The sequence below is a fragment of the Somniosus microcephalus genome, chromosome 7 (assembly GCF_052327205.1).
Source record: "Somniosus microcephalus isolate GS21.2 chromosome 7, FLI_Smic_1.0, whole genome shotgun sequence".
NCBI classification, from domain to species: domain Eukaryota; kingdom Metazoa; phylum Chordata; class Chondrichthyes; order Squaliformes; family Somniosidae; genus Somniosus; species Somniosus microcephalus.
In genome coordinates this window covers 148,539,840-148,559,659 of record NC_140993.1, presented here as the reverse complement: position 1 = coordinate 148,559,659, position 19,820 = coordinate 148,539,840, and the positions used below count along the sequence as shown (strand labels likewise).

General features: G+C 45.1%; 1 protein-coding gene across 1 annotated transcript in view; it reads right to left on the bottom strand.

Moving 5' to 3' along the window:
• The window catches only part of dnajc5b (DnaJ (Hsp40) homolog, subfamily C, member 5 beta), a 54,178-nt gene that overhangs the window by 7,976 nt on the left and 26,382 nt on the right, over positions 1-19,820 (bottom strand). Inside the window, exon 3 of the mRNA XM_085993060.1 lies at positions 15,359-15,530. Within this exon, the coding sequence (XP_085849186.1) occupies positions 15,359-15,530 (172 nt within the window). The remainder of the gene's footprint in view (positions 1-15,358; positions 15,531-19,820) is intronic.

Here is a 19,820-nt window from a genome sequence, read left to right as displayed (position 1 = left end):
TTCGTTTTATCCTCTTCGGATAAACTCCAGCTGTTATAGAGATCTAAGCCTTTTTCTCCCGCCCACAGTAGAATGTAGCTGACTTTTTCATCATCGGAGGAGCCTTTCAGGAAACTTTTAAATGTAAGCTCGCATTTTTGCTTAAATTTCCAGAAAGCTTCCACGATATCGTCGGCTTCCCACTTCATGATGGGGAGCATATTCGCGGTCAGTGCATTGGACGCCGCCATTTTAGCTGCCCGTACGATTCGCGGTTAAAACGCTGCAGAGTTTACTTTTAAATTTTGTTCTTCAATCTGATATCGTTTTTATTTGCGTAAGTTTTACTCACTTATACCGCTGCCACCATGTTATGTCTTCTAGCGCTCGTAGTGCTTTGTAAAGACGCCTCTGGACTCGGTAGTTTGTAATTATAAACTACTGTTTTATTTGAGTTGTAATGGCTGCCTGCCGCATGGTACGGGGTGATATTTCCGAGTGCCCTGTGCAGCGCCTGCGCACTACTTTCCCAGCATCGTAGTGCTGCTACACTTGATTTGAGTGTTAGTACACTTGTACAATGTAGTCCCAACATAACTATGCAACAGTAGCACTATGCGGTGTCAGAATCAACAAATGCACTGTTTTCAAGGGATCCCTACACAAAATGAATTAGGAAAACAGAATTTAAATACAAGTAGATTTTCAGGAGAGTGTAACATGATCAGTTAAACACTATGATACATGTCTCCAGTGGAAGGAATATGATAAGCTCCACACAGTAGTCACTATATTTAGATGGTGCCTCTTTAAAAATACATTACTTGGCTTCCTCATGTGACTCACCAAGTAAATTCACCATTTAATTAGATGCAGACCACCAAATTCCCAGGTTCAAAGTTTGGACTGTTCCGAGAAGAAATTCCTGCTCCTGATCACTGTTCAATAACCCCTGCTGGAAACTGAGTGTACTTTGGGTGAGGACATGATTGGGCTTTGCAGTGATGCCCTCATGTTAGAATAGCCTGCTGAAATAGACTATTTAGGCTCACACATGAAGAATAGATACTGGGAATGGGGATCGCCAGCTACTATGAAATTGTACTTCAGTCAAGTCCCTTTTTCAGGGTTGGTGTGAAAAAATATACAACTCAAAAATAGTAAGCTATTGACACAAATGTCATTCTGAAAGAGTGAGGAAAAGAAACTGATCAGCCTTATTCATGCTAATGCCCTACTTCTACATATTGTGGACAGCAAAATCAGGGGCATCTATAAAAGCAGTGCAGCCATAGTTACACCACTCAACTCTCATTGCTATTGAGCAGGGGAGATCAGAGCTCTGAGCATACTTACTCAGACTTGTACATGGAGCTCTGATCATTAGCCTTTGAATGCCATTGAAATTTAGGATGATTATAAGGAGATGCTAGGATAGTTATCTCTTTCCAACATTTAAAAATAGAAAGGCAGTGTGGCAGGCTGGCCAAGATATTGTAAAACCTTTCATAAAGCAGCAAGTCCCTCACTGTACAGATGATGCCATGGGTTTATAGATGCTGTGACAGTACAATTATCCTGGTAGTCTATGCTGGGTGATTTGTTTTTCCGTCAAGCCGCTGTGGGAACTTTGTTCCCTTTCAGTTATTGGGGTCGAGTGTGTTTCAGTGAACTCCCTCTTCCCAGTGTGTTTACTTTTTGTTAGTATACAACTGTTAGAAATTTGTTTCAAAAGGTAAGATGAACTTCAAACTTTTTTCCCCACCGGTCTTGGCTTTTTGTGCCTTCACCCTGTGTGTCACCGTAAAGCATCTTACGAGATCTGCATCAGGAAGTCTTCCAAAATGAACAAAAAACTTAGTGCTGCCTTATTTAAAATCTCAAGATTTTTAGAATCAAATATATTGTAAACAGAATACACATTAAAGACTAATTTTAAATGAAACAAACAATGGTGTTTCTGTTGCCATATGCATCTGATGGCCATCCGCAGTTTACCTGAAATAAACCACTGCTTTCTGCCGTTTATCCACTCTATCCCTGCTTATTTCTATGTTTCCGATCCTCCCAGGACCACAAACATGGCTAGTTAACAAGAAGTCATCAATTCTTGTCCCTTATACAAAATGGTGGGAACAGTAGCATAGTGGTAATGTCACTGGGCTAATAATAGTTCAAATCCCACCACAAGCAACTGGGGAATTTAATTTCAGTTAATTAAATAAATATGGAATAAAAAGCTAGTATCAGTAATGATAACCATGAAGTTATTGGGTTGTCGTAAAAACCCATCTGGTTCACTAGTGTCCTTACCTGGTCTGCCTATATGTGACTCCAGACCCCATGGCAATGTGGTTGATTCTTAACTGCCCTCTGAAATGGCCTAGCAAGCCACTCAGTTATAAGAAATCGCTACGAAACACAATAAGAAGAATGCGGATGGACACGGCAACGGCACACCCAGCCCAGTCGACCCTGCAAAGACCTCCTCACCAACATCTGGGGACCTGTGCCAAAATTAGGAGAGCTGTCCCACAGACTAGTCATACTCAGAATCATACCTTTCAGCCAATGTCCCAAATCAGCTTGTCCCACTGAGCTGGCCGAGTCCTGCTACCAGACTGGGCCTGCAACAGGTGGTGAGAGAACCAACATGAGGGAAAAACCTACTTGACCTCGTCCGCACCAATCTACCTGTCGCAGATGCATCTGTCCATGACAGTATTGGTAGCAGTGACCACCACACAGCCATTGCGGAGACGAAGTCCCGTCTTCACACTGAGGACACCCTCCATTGTGTTGTGGGGCACGACCACTGTGCCAAATAGTATAGATTCAGAACAGATCTATCAGCTCAAAACTGGGCATCCATGAGGCGCTGTGCTGTGGGCTGTCAGCAGCAGCAGAATTGTATTCCACCACAACCTGTAACCTCATGGCCCGGCATATCCCTCACACTACCATTACCATCAAGCCAGGGGACCAACCCTGGTTCAATGAGGAGTGCAGAAGAGCATGCCAGGAGCAGCACCAGGCGTACCTAAACATGAGGTGCCAACCTGGGGAAGCTGCAACACAGGACTACATACATGCTAAAAAGCGGAAGCAGCATGCTCGACAGGACTAAGCAATGCCACAAGCAACGGATCAGATCAAAGTCCTGCTACATCCAGTCGTGAATGGTAGTGGACCATTAAACAACTAACGGGAGGAGGAGGCTCCATGAATATCCCCATCCTCAAAGATGGTGGAGCCCAGCACCTGAGGGCAAAAGACAAGGCTGAAGCATTTGCAACCATCTTCAGCCAGAAGTGTCAAGTGGATGATCCATATTGGCCTACTCCTGAGGTCCCCATCATCATAGAAGCCAGTCTTCAGCCAATTTCGATTCACTTCACGTGACATCAAGAAATGGCTGAGCGCACTGGATACAGCAAAGGCTCTAAACCCCAACAACATCCCAGCTATCGTACTGAAGACTTGTGCTCCAGAACTAGCCACGCCTCTAGCCAAGTTGTTCCAGTACAGCTACAACACTGGCATCTATCCGACAATGTGGAAAACTGCCCAGGTATGTCCTGTCCACAAAAAGCAGGACAAATCCAACCCGGCCAATTATCGTCCCATCAGTCTACTCTCAGTCATCAGCAAAGTGATGGAAGGTGTCATCGACCGTGCTATCAAGCGGCACTTACCAATAACCTGCTCACTGATGCCCAGTTTGGGTTCCGCCAAGACCACTCGGCTCCCGACCTCATTACAGCCTTGGTCCAAACATGGACAAAGGAGCTGAATTCCAGGGGCGAGGCGAGAGTGACTGCCCTTGACATCAAGGCAGCATTTGAACGAGTGTGGCATCAAGGAGCCCCAGTAAAACTGAAGTCAATGGGAATTGAGGGGGAAAACTTTCCACTGGCTGGAGTCATACCTAGCACAAAGGAAGATGGTTGTGGTGGTTGAAGGTCAATTATCACAGTCCCTGGACATCGTTGCAGGAGTTCCTCAGGGCAGTGTCCTAGGCCCAACCATCTTCAGCTGCTTCATCAATCACCTTCCCTCCAACACAAGGTCAGAAATGGGAATGTTCGCTGATGACTGCACTGTGTTCAGTGCAATTCACAACTCCTCAGGTAATGAAGCAGTCCATGCCCACATACAACAAGACCCAGACGACGTTCAGGCTTAGGCTGATAAGTGACAGGTAACATTTGCGCCACAGAAGTGCCAGGCAATGACCATCTCCAACAAGCAAGAGCCTAACCACCACCCCTTGACATTCAACGGCATTACCATCGCCAAATCCCCCACCAACAACATCCTGGGGGTTGCCATTGACCAGAAACTTAACTGGACCAGCCACATAAATACTGTGGCAACAAGAGCAGGTCAGAGGCTAGGTATTCTGCGGCGAGTGTCTCACCTCCTGACTCCCCAAAGCCTTTCTACCATTTACAAGGCACAAGTAAGGAGTGTGATAGAATACTCTCCACTTGCCTGGATGAGTGCAGCTCCAACAACACTCAAGAAGCTTGACACCATCCAGGGCAAAGTAGCCCGCTTGATTGGCACCCCATCCACCACCTTAAACATTCACTCCCTCCACCACCGACATACTGTGGCTGCAGTGTGTACCATCTACAAGATACACTGCAGCAACACGCCAAGGCTTCCTCGGCAGCACCTCCCAAACTCGCGACCTCTTCCACCTAGAAGGACAAGGGCAGCAGGCGCGTGGGAACACTACCACCTCCAAGTCACACACCACCCTGACTTGGAAGTATATCGCCGATCCTTCATCGTTGCTGGGTCAAAATCCTGGAACTCTCTACCTAACAGCATTGTGGGCGTACCCTCACCACACGGACTGCAGCAGTTCAAGAAGGCGGCTCACCACCTTCTCAAGGGCAATTAGGGATGGGCAATAAATGCTGGCCTTGCCCGCGACCCCCACATCCCATAAACAAATTTCAAAAAAAATTATCCAAACAGTCTTTTATACTTTGATCTTGTCATTCACAGTTCTGGCCCTGGCAGTGTTAGGTTTTTTGAAGAACAGAAAGCACTGAGGAGTAAATTGCATGAAACAGTTGTAAATGGAAGCTAAATAAAGTATAAAAGCTTAACTTCTAAAATAAGCTGACAGTCTTCCATTCAACAGTAAGATGTGACTGATGAGTAACAGGAGAGCAGGTTTATCACGAGGCATCCACTGGTGAAGAGATTCTAAATGCTTTGAATTCCCACATATCACATTCACTGCCATATTTCATTATCTTGCTGTTACAACTTGCATTTATATAACACCTTTAATGTAGAAAAACATCCCAAGGTGCTTCACAGAAAACACAAGATAAACTGCGGACGGCCACCAGATGCATTTGGTAACAGAATCACCATTGTTTGTTTCATTTAAAATTAGTCTTTAATGTGTATTCTGTTTACAATACGTTTGATTCTAAAAATCTTTAGAGATTTTAAATTATGCAGCGCTAAGTATTTCGTTCATTTTAGGAAGACTTCTTGATGCAGATCTACCGAGGTGCTGCACGGTGACACACAGGGTGAATTCAGACAGAAATTGACACTGAGCCAAAGAAAGAGTTATGAGGAGGGGTGACGAGAAGCTTGGTCAAAGAGGTGGATTTTAAGGACGGTCTTAAAGGAAGAGAGGGAGGTGGAGAGGTTTAGGGAGGAAATTTCTGAGCATGGGACCTGGACGCAGCCACCAATGTCGGGGTGAAGCGAGGGTAGATGCACAAGAGGAATGGAGCATTTGGGGGAGGGGAGGGGAGTGTAGGCCTGGTTACAGAGTTAGGGAGGAACATCTATAATTATGGGGGATTTTAACTATCATATAAATTGGACAAATCAAATTGGGCAGGGCTGCCTTGAGGATGAGTTCATTGAGTGTATTAGGGATGGGTTTCTTGAGCAGTATGTAACTGAACCGACCAGGGGGCAAGCAACCTTAGATCTGGTCCTGTGTAACGAGACAGGATTAATTAAAAATGTCCTAGTAAAGGATCCCCTTGGAATGAGTGACCATAACATGGTTGAATTCCATATTCAATTAGAGGGTGAGAAGGTTGGATCTCAAACAAGCGTGCTAAGCTTGAATAAAGGAGACTATGAAGGTATGAGAGCGGAATTGAGTAGAGTGGATTGGGAAAATAGATTAAAGGGTAAGACGATACATGATCAGTGGTGTACATTTAAGGAGTTATTTTACAACTTCCAAAAAATATATATTCCACTGAAAAGAAAAGGGTGTAAAAGAAAAGACAGCCATCCGTGGCTAAGTAAAGAAATTAAGGATAGTATTCGACTAAAAACAAGGGCATATAAGGTAGCCAAATCTAGTGGGAGGATAGAGGATTGGGAAAACTTTAAAAGACAGCAAAAAATAACAAAAGGATTGATTAAGAAAGGGAAGATAGATTATGAAAGTAAATTAGCAAAAAATTTAAAAACAGATAGTAAGAGTTTTTATAGTTATGTAAAAAGAAAAAGGGTGGCTAAAGTAAATGTTGGTCCCTTAGAGGATGAGACCGGGAAATTAATGGTGGGAAATATGGAGATGGCAAAAACACTGAATGAATATTTTATATCAGTCTTTACAGTAGAAGACACTAAGAATATCCCAACACTGGACAAACAGGGGGCTAAAGGGGGGGAGGAGCTAAACACGATCAAAATCACTAAGGAAGTGGTACTCGGTAAAATAATGGGACTGAAGGCAGATAAACCACCTGGACCTGATGGCTTACACCCTAGGGTCTTGAGGGAAGTGGCGGTAGGGATTGTGGATGCATTGGTAATAATTTTCCAAAACTCCCTGGACTCGGCAAAGGCCCCGGCAGACTGGAAAACTGCTAATGTAACACCCTTATTTAAAAAGGGCAGTAGACAGAAGGCTGGAAACTATAGACCGGTTAGCCTAACATCTGTGGTAGGTAAAATTTTGGAGTCCATTATTAAGGAGACAGTAACAGGACATTTGGATAATCATAATTTAATAGGACAAAGTCAGCATGGTTTTATGAAGGGGAAGTCATGTTTGACAAATTTGCTGGAGTTCTTTGAGGAAGTAACATATAGGGTGGATAAAGGGGAACCAGTGGACGTAGTGTATTTAGACTTCCAAAAGGCATTTGATAAGGTGCCACACAAAAGATTATTGCTTAAGATAAAAAATCACGGGATTGGGGGTAATATTCTGGCATGGATAGAGTATTGGCTATCTAACAGAAGGCAGAGAGTTGGGATAAATGGTTCATTCTCAGACTGGCAATCAGTAACTAGTGGTGTTCCGCAGGGGTCAGTGCTGGGTCCCCAACTCTTTACAATCTATATTAACGATTTGGAGGAGGGGACCGAGTGTAACATATCAAAGTTTGCAGATGATACTAAGATGGGAGGGAAAGTAGTGAGTGAGGAGGACATAAAAAACCTGCAAGGGGACATAGACAGGCTAAGTAAGTGGGCAGAGATTTGGCAGATGGAATACAATACTGGAAAGTGTGAGGTTATGCACTTTGGCAGGAAAAATCGTAGAGCAAGTTATTATCTTAATGGCAAGATACTGGAAAGTACTGAAGTACAAAGGGATCTGGGGGTCCTGGTGCACGAAACTCAAAAGGTTAGTATGCAGGTGCAGCAAGTGATTAAGAAGGCCAATGGAATGTTGGCTTTCATTGCTAGGGGGATAGAATATAAAAATAGGGAGGTATTGCTTCAGTTGTACAAGGTATTGGTGAGACCGCACCTAGAATACTGCGTACAGTTTTGGTGTCCATACTTAAGAAAGGACATACTTGCTCTCGAGTCAGTACAAAGAAGGTTCACTTGGTTAATCCCGGGGATGAGGGGATGGACATATGAGGAGAGGTTGAGTAGATTGGGACTCTACTCATTGGAGTTCAGAAGAATGAGAGGCGATCTTATTGAAACATATAAGATTGTGAAGGGGTTGGATCGGGTGGATGCGGGGAAGATGTTCCCGATGATGGGTGAAACTAGAACTAGGGGGCACAGTCTTAGAATAAGGGGCTGCTCTTTCAAAACTGAGATGAGGAGGAACTACTTCACTCAGAGGGTGGTAGGTCCATGGAATATGCTGTCCCAAAAAGCTGTAGAAGCTACATCATTACATAAATTTAAAACAGAAATAGACAGTTTCCTAGAAGTAAAGGGAATTAAGGGTTACGGGGAGCGGGCAGGAATTTGGACATGAGTCTAGGTTCGGATCGGTCATGGCCCTGTGGGTAGCGGAGCGGGCCCAGGGGCCGTGTAGCCTGATCCTGCTCCTATTTCGTGTGTCTAATTCTGTTAGATTCAGGAGATGGTTCTGTGATAGTGGATTGGCGGTTAGGATCAGATCAGCCATGATCTTATTGAATGGCGGAGCAGGCTCGAGGGGCCGACTGGCCTACTCCTGCTCCTATTTCTTATGTTCTTATGTAAGGCATTAAAGAGATTTAAATATGAGGATGATGATTTCAATTTGGAGAATTTTGGAGCCAATGTAGATCAGCAAGGACAGTGGTGATGGGTTTGAGGGACTTGGTGCAGGATAGGATACAGACTGCAGAGTTTTGGATGAACTGCAGTTTAGAGGGTGAAGGATGGGAAACAACCAGGAGAGTTGAGTCTAGTCTAAAGGTGACAAAGGCATGGATGAGGGTTCTAGCAGCAGATGGGCTGAGGAAGACGGGCAGTGTTACGGAGGTAAAAGTAGCTGGTCTTTGTGACGGAGAGGATATGGGGTCAGAAACTCAGCTCAGAGTCAAATAGGACACATAGATTGCGAACAGTCTGGTTCAGCCTGAGACAATGATAAGGGAGAGGGATAGAATTGGTGGCTAGGGTATGGAGTTTGTGGTAAGTGCTGAAAACAACACCTTTTGTCTTCCTAATGTTTAACTGGAGGATACTGCGGCTCATCCAAGCCTGCGTGGAACCGGACATTGTGTCTTTGGATAATGTTGCTGAGGGGCAGCAGGTAGCTGAGGAAGAGGAGGCAGATTGATCTTTGGTGGACTCCAGAGGCAACAGTGCAGGGGCGGGAAGAGAAGCCATGTTGGAGATGCTCTGGCTAAGATAGGACAGGTAAGCATGGAGCTAGACAACAGAAGCATTGGAGGACGGTGCAGTCGCCATGTCGAAGGCTGCAGAGAGGTAGAGCAAGCTGTTCGCCATATTGGCGTAGGCAAAAAAATAGGCATCCTGGGCCCACGCCTGAAAAGGCGTTAGGTCTTTACATATTCAAATAAGGGGCCTACGGCCTGTTTCAGGCATGGACCCTGGATGCCTTTTTTTTGCCAACACCAATATGGGGGCAGCTTGCTCAGCCTCTGTAAAGCCTTTGATTTCGCGATTACACTGTCCTCCAAAGCGGGCCGCTACCAGCCATCATTTTTGAGGCCTCTTCTCTGGTGAGCTGCCTGGGGCACACAGCTCACTGGTTCGTTGATGAGGCTCGAGGCCCAATATTAGGTGTGCCTTGGGCCTATCCATTCAGGCACAAGGATCGTTCCCTGCGGTCACGAACAAATTTGTAGGCTACAGTATCAGCATCAAACATTCCAAGATCAGCTATAGTAAAGATAGAGGCAGAATAAATGACCCTTTACTCTGTCCAAAAATGTGATTTAGCCCCCACCACAGAAGAGTACACCCTAATGCGTCAGTGTAACATTTCTCACACCAGTTATCTTGTGGCTTTTTTGAGCAAGGTTGCAAATTTTAGTACCAGTTAGTGTTAGTTTTGTGCTTTGGATCCACATCTATTGAGAGCTGGCCTGAAAGTGCACAGACTAATTTCACAAAGGGCCTGTAAAGCCAAAAGACAGAGGAGACTTACATTGCGTCTGTCTTGGATAGGATTCTAGACCAGTCCCAGAGATGTATGGCCAGCATACTCACCATTGCACCAACTAACAGATTCCTGGTGTAAGTGCAGTGGGGCAGAACCCACCCCTACCCTTGCCCCAGCCTGCTGACCAAAAATCCCAGGGACGTAGTTATTTGCATATCTGGGGTTCCTTGAGTTTCAGCAGACTATTCAACTGTTAGATCACCACAGCCCAGCCGGCTTCACATTCCCATTGGACACTTTATAATTATATTTCAGATAAGATTAGATGAGGCCTGTATTCTAAAAAGTAACACGGTCTGACCGGTTACTGGTGAAGCAGAAAAAAGGACTATTGATGCCCATCAGAACAGGGTTTACATACAAAGGATAGTGAATGCTTACATATAAAATACATAGCGGCCTTCTGACGGCAGGCAGAAGGGCTCCAGCCCCAAGGATCTGATGAGTCTCAGTGGGAAGAAAAGGCCACATGCCTTTTTAGGCCTCCTTGGCTTTACTGCGTGTTCCTCTCCGGCTCAGAGTCATTGAACTGGAGACACTCTGACACACAAGGGAGGGGGAGCAGTATCTGAACAGTTTGCTCCAGACCTCGGTCACAACTCGTAGAGGTGTGCAGGTTCAGAACGGGGTTGGTGTGGCTGATATTGTGCAAAGTAAGGGGAACCCAGGTGAGATTGAGAATGAGGATCCGCAGAAACTGATCCTATTCAACAGGTACAATGTACTTATTACCTGTGAGGATAAGGATAAAGACTGTTGGAAGCACAGCCAGAGTGTGGACCCTGGCACCTTGGAGCAGGAGGCTGTCCAAAGGGGGGAGGAGGAGGAGGAGGGGAAGCATAATGTGGTAGTTGTAGGGGATTCAATAATATGGGGGACAGATTGTATCCTTGGAAAGCAGGATCAAGAGTCCCACATGGTACGTTGCCTACCTGATGCTAGGGTGAGGGACATCGCAAACCATCTTGAAAGGATATTGGGAGAGGGCGGGGGAGGATCCAGTTGTTGTGATCCATATTGGGACCAACAACAGGAAGGAGCAGGCAAGAGGTCCTATTTGGAGAGTACCAGGAACTAGGAGCTAAATTAAAAAACAGGACCTCAAGGGTTATAATCTCTGGATTATTACCTGCGCCATGTGCAAATTGGCGTAGGGATAAGCAAATTAAGGAGGTGAACACGTGGCTGAAGGAGTGGTGTGGGAAGGAGGGGTACCATTTCATGGGACAGTGGCACCACTATTGGGACAGGAAGGAACTGTAATGTTGGGACAGGCTCCCCCTGAACTGGGCTGGGACCAGGGTCCTAGCGGAAAGTATAAATAGGGCGGTCACAAGGACGTTAAACTAGTAAATGGGGGTGGCGGGGGGGGGAGGGCTTAGGTGGAAAATGTAGTATAAATAATAGTTCAAAAACAAACGAAAGAGAGTAGAGTAACAGTCAGAAATTGTGCTTTAGGCACTACAGGTAAAGGGAAAACTAAAAGATGTAAAGTGATTAAACCAGGAGAGAGAAGTAAGAAAATATGTAAGTAAAACATTAGAGCTGAAGGTCAGGTTAGGGTGCGTGGCCCAAATAAATGTTCTTTATACAAACGCACAGAGTATGAGGAACAAAGTGAATGAACTGCAGGCGCAAATTCAACTTGGAACGCATGACAATGGTAGCCATTACTGAGACATGGCTGCAAGATGGTTAGGACTGGGACCTAAATATACCAGGTTATAAGGTCTACAGGAAAGATAGGGAAAATGGTAGAGGGGGAGGAGTAGCCTTAGTGATTAAGGGTGAAATCACTTCAATGATGAGAGGAAATAACGAGAGGTAAGTAGGCAGTAGAGACTTTATGGGTAGAGTTAAGAAAAAATAAAGGATTTAAGACTGTGGTGGGAGTTGTGTATAGGCCCCCTGGTAGCAGCTGTGAAGTGCTCGATTGTATGAATGCAGAGATTAGACAAGGATGTAACAAAGGCAGAGTGGGTTTAATGGGGAATTTTAACTTTCATATAAATTGGAATAAGCAGGCTAGCACATGTCAGAAAGGTAGTGAATTTCTTGAGTGTGTCCAGGATAGTTTTCTGCAACAATGGCCCAGAAATTCGGGTCTCCACGGGTGAGTACGCACGGGGTACTCACCCGTAAGCCCAATGGAAGTGCTGGTTTCGTGCATGCACTGCAAATGCGCGGGAAACCGGCACTTCCGTTCCCCTGAAAGAAGGGGTTAAGAGGTGGAACGCGTGCGCAGGAGAGGCAGCGCGTGCCCATCGAACTTACGGTTTTTTTGCAGGTTTTCCCGGGAAGGTAAGTCTCCAGAAGTTAGACACGTAAAAAGCAGTCGCAAGGCCTGCTTTTTACAAGGTAAGTGGTGAATTAATTAAAATTAAAACATTTTTTCCACAGGTTTATTATTTTTAAATACTTTAAAGAAAGGTAAGTTTATTTTTAGCCCTGTTAGAAAATAAAATTATTTTTTTCAAATATTTAAATAGTTATTTCATGTAAAATTTATTTGAAGATTTAGTGATGTTTTGGGGCTTATAGTATTTATAGGTTTGACAGCATCGAACTAACTGCGGCCCTGGGATACGCAAGCACTGCGCGCTGGCAGTTGGAGGAGGCCCAGGATTGCAATTCCACGGGGGCCCACAGCTCAACGGCCGGTGCGCAAGGTAAGTGCAGGTTGGGGGTTTGCACCCGCGGGAAGCCCCCGACCCGAATTTCTGGGCCAATATGTCTTAGAACCAACAAGGGGGCATGCCATATTAGATTTAGTAATGAGTAATGAGCCAGATTTAGTTAACACCCTAACGGTGTGTGAACATTTATCTCATAGCGATCATAATATGATCGAGTTCAACGTAGCGTTTGAAAGGGAGAAACGCCAAACAGCTTCTAAGATTCTAGATTTAGATAAGGCTGATTTCAATGTGATCAGACAGAGACTGTTCACAGTAAACTGGGCAAATCTGTTAATGGGTAAAACAACAGAAGATCAATGGGAGGTGCTCAAAAAAGAATTTAATGTGACACAGAACCAGTTTATACCCCGAAGGGGCAAGAGCTCTACTTGCCAAAAAACCCGCCATGGACGACTCAAGAGGTGAGAGACAACATAAAATTAAAAGAAAAAACATACAAAAATACAAAAAATAGCACAGATCCTGGCAAATGGAAAAGGTACAAAGAACAGCAAAGGGTGACAGAACAGATAGTAAGAGCTACGAAAAGGGAGTATGAAAAGAAACTTGCAAGGGATATCAAAATGAACACACAATTTTTACAACTATATTAGGAAAAAGAGGGTGGTCAGGAGCAATGTTGGCCCCTGAAACTGATAATGGTGATATTGTCAATGATAATAAGGAAATGACGGATATGTTGAACAATTACTTTACGTTATTATTTACAGTAGAGGTAGAGGTCAGCATGCCAGACATCCCAAAGAAACTAATACTTAATCAGGGACAGGGACTCACCAAAATGAATGGAAGCAAAATAACAGTAATGAAGAAAATAATGGCAATAAAGAGTGACGAATCCCCAGGGCCAGATGATTATTTCCATCCCAGGGTTTTAAAGGAAGTAGGTGAGAAGATTGCAGATGCCCTAACTATAATCTTCCAAAGTTCTCTCGATTCAGGAACCGTTCCTTCAGATTGGAAAATTGCGCATATCACTCCGCTATTTAAGAATGGTGAGGGCGAAATCAGGGATTTATAGATCAATTAGCCTAACATCTGTTGTTGGGAAATTACTAGAGTTGATAATTAAGGATAGGGCGACTGAACACCTTGAAAATTTTCAGCTGATCAGAGAAAGACAGCATGGATTTGTAAAGGGTAGGTCATGCCTGACAAACCTGATTGAAATTTTTTGAAGAGGTGACTAAAGTATTGGACAGGGGAATGTCTATGGATGTTATTTATATAGACTTCCAAAAGGCATTTGATAAAGTCCCTCATAAGAGACTGTAAACTAAAGCTGAAGCCCATGAAGTGAAGGCAAATTATTGACCTGGTTACGAAATTGGCTGAGCAGCAGGAGACAGAGGGTAGGGATAATGGGCAGGTACTCTAATTGGCAGGATGTGACTAGTTGTGTCCTGCAAGGATCTGTGTTTCGGCCTCATCTATTCACTGTATTTATTAACGATTTAGATAATGGGATAGAAAGCCACATATCCAAATTTGCCGATGACACAACGATAGACGGCATTGTAGGCAGTGTAGATAGAAGCATAAAATTACAAAGAGATACTGATAGATTAAGCCAATGGGCAAAACTGTGACAAATGGATTTCAATGTAGGCACATGTGAGGTAATCCACTTTGGACCTAAAAAAGAATAGAACAGGGCACTTTCTAAATGGTGAAAAGCTAAAGACAATGGAGGTAAAAGAGACTTGGGGGTCCAGGTACATAGATTACTAAAATGTCATGAACAGACAGAAAATAATCAAAAAGGCTAATGGGATGCTGACCTTTATACCTAGAGGACAAGAATACAAAGGGGTAGAAGTCATGCTACAGCTGTACAAAGCCCTGGTTAGAACACACCTGGAGTACCGTGAGCGGTTCTGGTCACCACATCTTAGGAAGGATGTATTGGCCTTGGAGGGAGTGGAGGGTAGGTTTACCAGAATTATACCCAGACTCCAAGGGTTACATTACGAGGAGAGATTACAGAGACGAGGGTTGTATTCCCTGGAATTTAGAAGGTTAAGGGGTGATTTGATTGAAGTTTTCAGGATATTAAGGGGAACAGATAGGGTAGATAGAGAGAAACTAATTCCGCTGGTTGGGGAGTCTAGGACTAGGGGGCATAGTCTAAAAATTAGAGCCAGAACTTTCAGGAGTGAAATTAGGAAACACTTCTACACACACAGGATGGTAGAAGTTTGGAACTCTCTTCTGCAAACGGCAATTGATGCTAGATCAATTGTTAATTTTAAATCTGAGATTGATAGATTTTTGTTAACCAAAAGTATTAAGGGATATGGGGCAAAGATGGGGATATGGGTCAAAGATGGGTATATGGAGTTAGGTCGCAGGTCAGCCATGATTTCACTGAATGGCAGAACAGGCTCGAGGGGCTAAATGGCTTCCTCCTGTTCTTCTCAGACCCTTAGGCTAGCTTTCTGGGCATGCCTCAAAATGGGTGCTCACCATCCATTCCCAATGGAAAATGTGACAGGAGATGCGGTTTGGTCCCTCCCCCTCATATCCATGCCATCAGAATGCCTGCATCAGTAGTAGGCATAGGCACCCTGTGCCTGTGCCCCCAGGGGTTGCCCTTGAATCTCAGAGCAACAAGGTGGAGACCTGGTGCTGTGAGTCTCGCCTCTTTTTCACCGAGGAACTGAAGATTCTCCAGGCGCTAAGAGGAGGCCAAAATTTTTGCTAATTTTCTGATCAATTGAGCACGCGCAAGACTAACCCGATGCTTCTTGTCCGTGTAAGGCTCAAGCTGAAGGAGAACAGGTACCTTCCCTTTAGCACTTACCATTCTCCATGTCCGTGCGGATTTGTTCTTCCAGGTCCTCTGGCGAGACATAGTATTCGTATTCTTCTCCTGGGGACTTGGGTTTGCATTTGCCAAAGCAACAGTTACAGCAGCAGCAGAGGCAGCAACAGAAGTAACAGCCCGTGATCAGCCCACAGAACACAAAAAGGCCCTGGGTAAAATGCAAATCAGACAAAAGCAAGCAATCAGAAGTGAATATATAATTTAGTTGGGGCTGCTGTGCTATTGAGCTCTCTGAGAGTTATGGGCTGGATTTTCCATTGGCCATGCTCTGGTGGTTGGAAGGGTGCACAACGGGCTTTGTGAATCTTTGGAATTCTCTACCCCAGAGGGCTGTGGATGCTCAGTTGTTAAGTGTATTCAAGACTGAAATCAATAGATTTTTGGGCACTATGGGAATCGAGGGATATGGGGAAAGGGCAGGAAAGTGGAGTTAAGGTAGAAGATCAGCCATGATCTTATTGAATGGCAGAGCAGGCTCGAGAGGCCGTATGGCCTACTCCTGCTTCTATTTCTTATGTTCTTGTGATTGCCCGTGTTGTGCATGGCCATTCCTGTGCGAACCTCCAGTTTCCTGCTTCATTGGTCATTCAAGGCATTGGGTTCTCTTTTTTAAAAAATACACGTCAGATAGGCTTTGTCTTACCTTAGTCTTCCAGGCTCAAGTGTGTAGCTAGATTAGACCTAGGGTGGACTGGCCATATGGGAAATAGGGCTCCCCTTTTCCTGTGAGAATCCCAAAGTATCCTGTTCCCTTAAAGGGGAGCCAGTCTGCCCCTGACTACACCTCACTGCACACATAGATGGCATGAAGATAAGTTACTTTTGTGGTGTATGTGCCTTTAAGAGCCCCCTGTGTACTGTAATGCCGGTAATGGCCACTCGGGCTATATAAGCCTGTATATTGTCTTGTATCTGTTAGTTCACCTCCAGACTTTGTTCAGTAAACACCTGTGAAACCAACTCCTGCCTTCCATGTCTCTATTAACACACGGATACAACAGTGGCGACGAATTGGAAACGGACTTACCTGCAATTCGGCAGCACCTCAAGGAGATCGATTCCTCAGACGAAAGTCGAAGAAAAGCAAGAAAGAAAAAAAAAAAAACTGTGGTTTCACCAGCTAGCCGAGCTGGTGGCAGGTACTTCAATAATCCTTCCTGGGCGGCGGGCTGGGGCTCCATCAGCTGGTTCTGCAGCGGGGCCGAGCAGCGAAGGCGGAGGCAAACAGAGACAGAGGGGGGGAGCACTCGGGAGACGGCCGGCGCTGCAAAGCAGGTCGGCGTTCGGACCAAGCAGAGGGAGGGAAAAGTCCCAGAGAGTCCGGTGCGAACGAGTCTCCACCTGTAAATAAAAACCGCGGAAAACAGCGTTGTCAGCAGCAGCAGCGGCGGGAAAGCGCGGAAAGCGCCATTTTTTTTCTGCAGGGAAGAAAGGAAAGCGCGGGAGGCACCATTTTTTTTCAGGATGCCTAAGGCTGGCAATATTAATGCTTTCGATAACGATATAGAGGATTGGACCACATATGTGGAAAGAGTGGAGATATATTGCACAGCAAATGGAATAGAAAATGATAAAAAAGGCATCAGTACTTCTAAATCTAATGGGCGCAAGGACATACGGGCTGTTACGAAACTTAATCACTCCAGCCAAACCAAAGCACAAGAATTTTAAGGAGATTGTTGATACCCTACAGGAGCACTTAAACCCAACACCGCTGCTGATATCGGAACGATTCCAATTCTTCAAGAGGAATCAGCACAAGAATGAAAGTAACGCTGATTACCTCACCGAATTAAGGAAGCTATCAAAGCACTGCCAATTCGGGGCAGGACTGGCAGATTCTCTTCGAGACAAATTCGTCTGCGGTCTCCTAAGTGAAGGAACACAGAAAAGGCTACTTTCTGAGAAAGATTTGACACTGGACAAGGCTTTCAATATGGCTGTATCATACGAAGCAGCCGCAAGAGGAGCTGCAGAGATACAGCAAAAGACACAGGACTTCGGCACCCATGAAATGACACAGGGTTTCGAGAGATGTTATCGCTGCGGCAGATCCACCCATGACCAGAGGGACTACTGGTTCAAGGACAAAGCATGCAGGCAATGCGGAAAGATTGGACACATTGCACGTGTATGCCGATCTGGACACAAAAAATCCACGGACAGGAAAAAAATCAATAAGGAAAAGTACAGAAAGGTACAAATGATGACGTACAGTAGCTCCGAAGACCAGAAGAGCGATAGCGACTCCGGAAACAAGAGACTAAGCTGTCTCAAATTACATAATGTAATTGCCAAAGAAGATTACCAGACCATTTGGGTTACCCTCACGATAGCGGGGTCCCCAGTTAAAATGGAGCTAGATACAGGATCAGCTCTGGCCATCATAAGTCGACGGGATTACGAGCGGCTATTTCCGCATATACCTTTGAAAGACACATCCATTATCTTGAAAACATATACGGGGCAGAAAGTACACCCCAAAGGGAAAATAAGGGTGCCTGTTGTATACAACGGCAAGGAAATACAGAAGTTGTATTTATAAGTTCTGCAAGATGGTGGCCCACCGCTGTTGGGACGTGAATGGATCAGGAAGATACGTTTAGACTGGCACTCCATTCAGGCACTGACGGTGACCAGTAAGAAAAAAAATGATGATGACGTCATACCTGAACAATTAAAAGACATCTTGGCCAACGCCAAGAAAGTGTTTCAACAGAAACTAGGAACCTTGAAAGGCATCACCGTCTCAATAAAAGTGGAAGATGCGGCAATTCCCAAGTTTTTTAAGGCAAGGCCGGTGCCATACGCAATTCGTCCAGCAGTCGAGGCAGAGCTGGAAAATTTGGAAAAGGCAGGCGTATTATCCAAGATAGATTGGAGCGAGTGGGCAACACCCATCGTCCCGGTCATGAAGAAAACGTTGAATAATGATAAATCTGAAGAACAGAGAAAAATTTGCATCTGTGGGGACTTCAAGGTGACTGTAAACCCGGTCCTTCACATGGTACAGTAGCCTCTTCCGAGGATAGAAGATATTTTCGCCTCACTATCCGGAGGGAAACGTTTCACCAAAATTGACTTGGCACAGGCATATCTACAGATGGAGGTTGAAGAGGCCTCTAAAAAGTATCTCACGATAAATACACACAAAGGTCTGTACCAGAACAATCGACTGGTATTCGGAGTAGCATCAGCTCCAGCTATCTGGCAAAGAGCTATGGAGCAAATCCTGCAAGGGATTCCGGGGACTCAATGCTACCTAGACGACATCCTTGTAACAGGAGAAAACGACAACGAGCACCTTGCCAATTTGGAGCAGGTGCTCACTAGGCTGAGAGAATGGGGCCTACGAGCAAATCGCCCCAAGTGCGAATTTTTCCAGAAACAAATATCATATTGTGGCCACATAATTAACGAGGAAGGGTTGCATAAGTCACCTGAAAAAATTGAAGCAGTCATAAAAGCCCCAGCACCTGAAAATGTCTCACAATTAAGGTCGTTCCTGGGATTGATAAATTACTATCATAAATTTTTACCGAACTTGTCAACTCTTCTGCACCCTCTTAACGAACTGCTACAAATGGGAGTAATTTGGAAATGGAGCGAAGAGTGTAAACGTGCCTTCCATAAATGCAAAGGCTTGATCACGTCCAAGGAAGTTTTGGCTCATTACAACCCATCACTGCCAATCAGACTGGCGTGCGATGCATCCCCTTACGGCGTAGGAGCGGTATTATCGCATAGGTTCCCTGATGGCTCGGAGCGGCCGATAGCTTTTGCGTCACGCTCATTGAACTCAGCTGAGCGTAACTATGCCCAGATCGACAGGGAAGCACTCAGCCTGGTATGGGGAGTGAAGAAATTCAACCATTACCTACACGGACAAAAATTTACCTTGTTGACTGACCATCAACCCCTCATCTCCATATTCAACCCTAAAAAGGGTGTTCCATTATGACAGCGCAAAGGCTACAGAGGTGGTCCCTTTTCCTAGGGGCACACCAATATGACATAGAATACAAAGGATCAAAACAGCATGGGAATGCTGACGGTTTATCGCGCCTACCATTGCCAACGGTAGAAGAGGCACCTACAGTAGACCCAGTGGAGATGTTCCACTCAACCATAGTGGAATGTCTACCAGTAACAAATTCTGCCATTGAAAAGGAAACGAGAAATGACCCGACTCTCTCACGAGTCTACGATTTAACGGTGAAGGGATGGCCAGCACATGGCGAACCACTGTTGCCAGCATTCTCGCAAAGAAGAGAACAGCTGTCAGTGTGCCGAGGAACCTTGATGTGTGGATCCAGAGTGGTGATTCCACCCAAACTCCAGGATAAAGTGCTAAAGGAGCTTCACGAGGGGCACCTGGGTGGAGTGAAAATGAAGAACCTAGCCAGAGCGTTTGTGTGGTGGCCAGGTGTCGATGGAG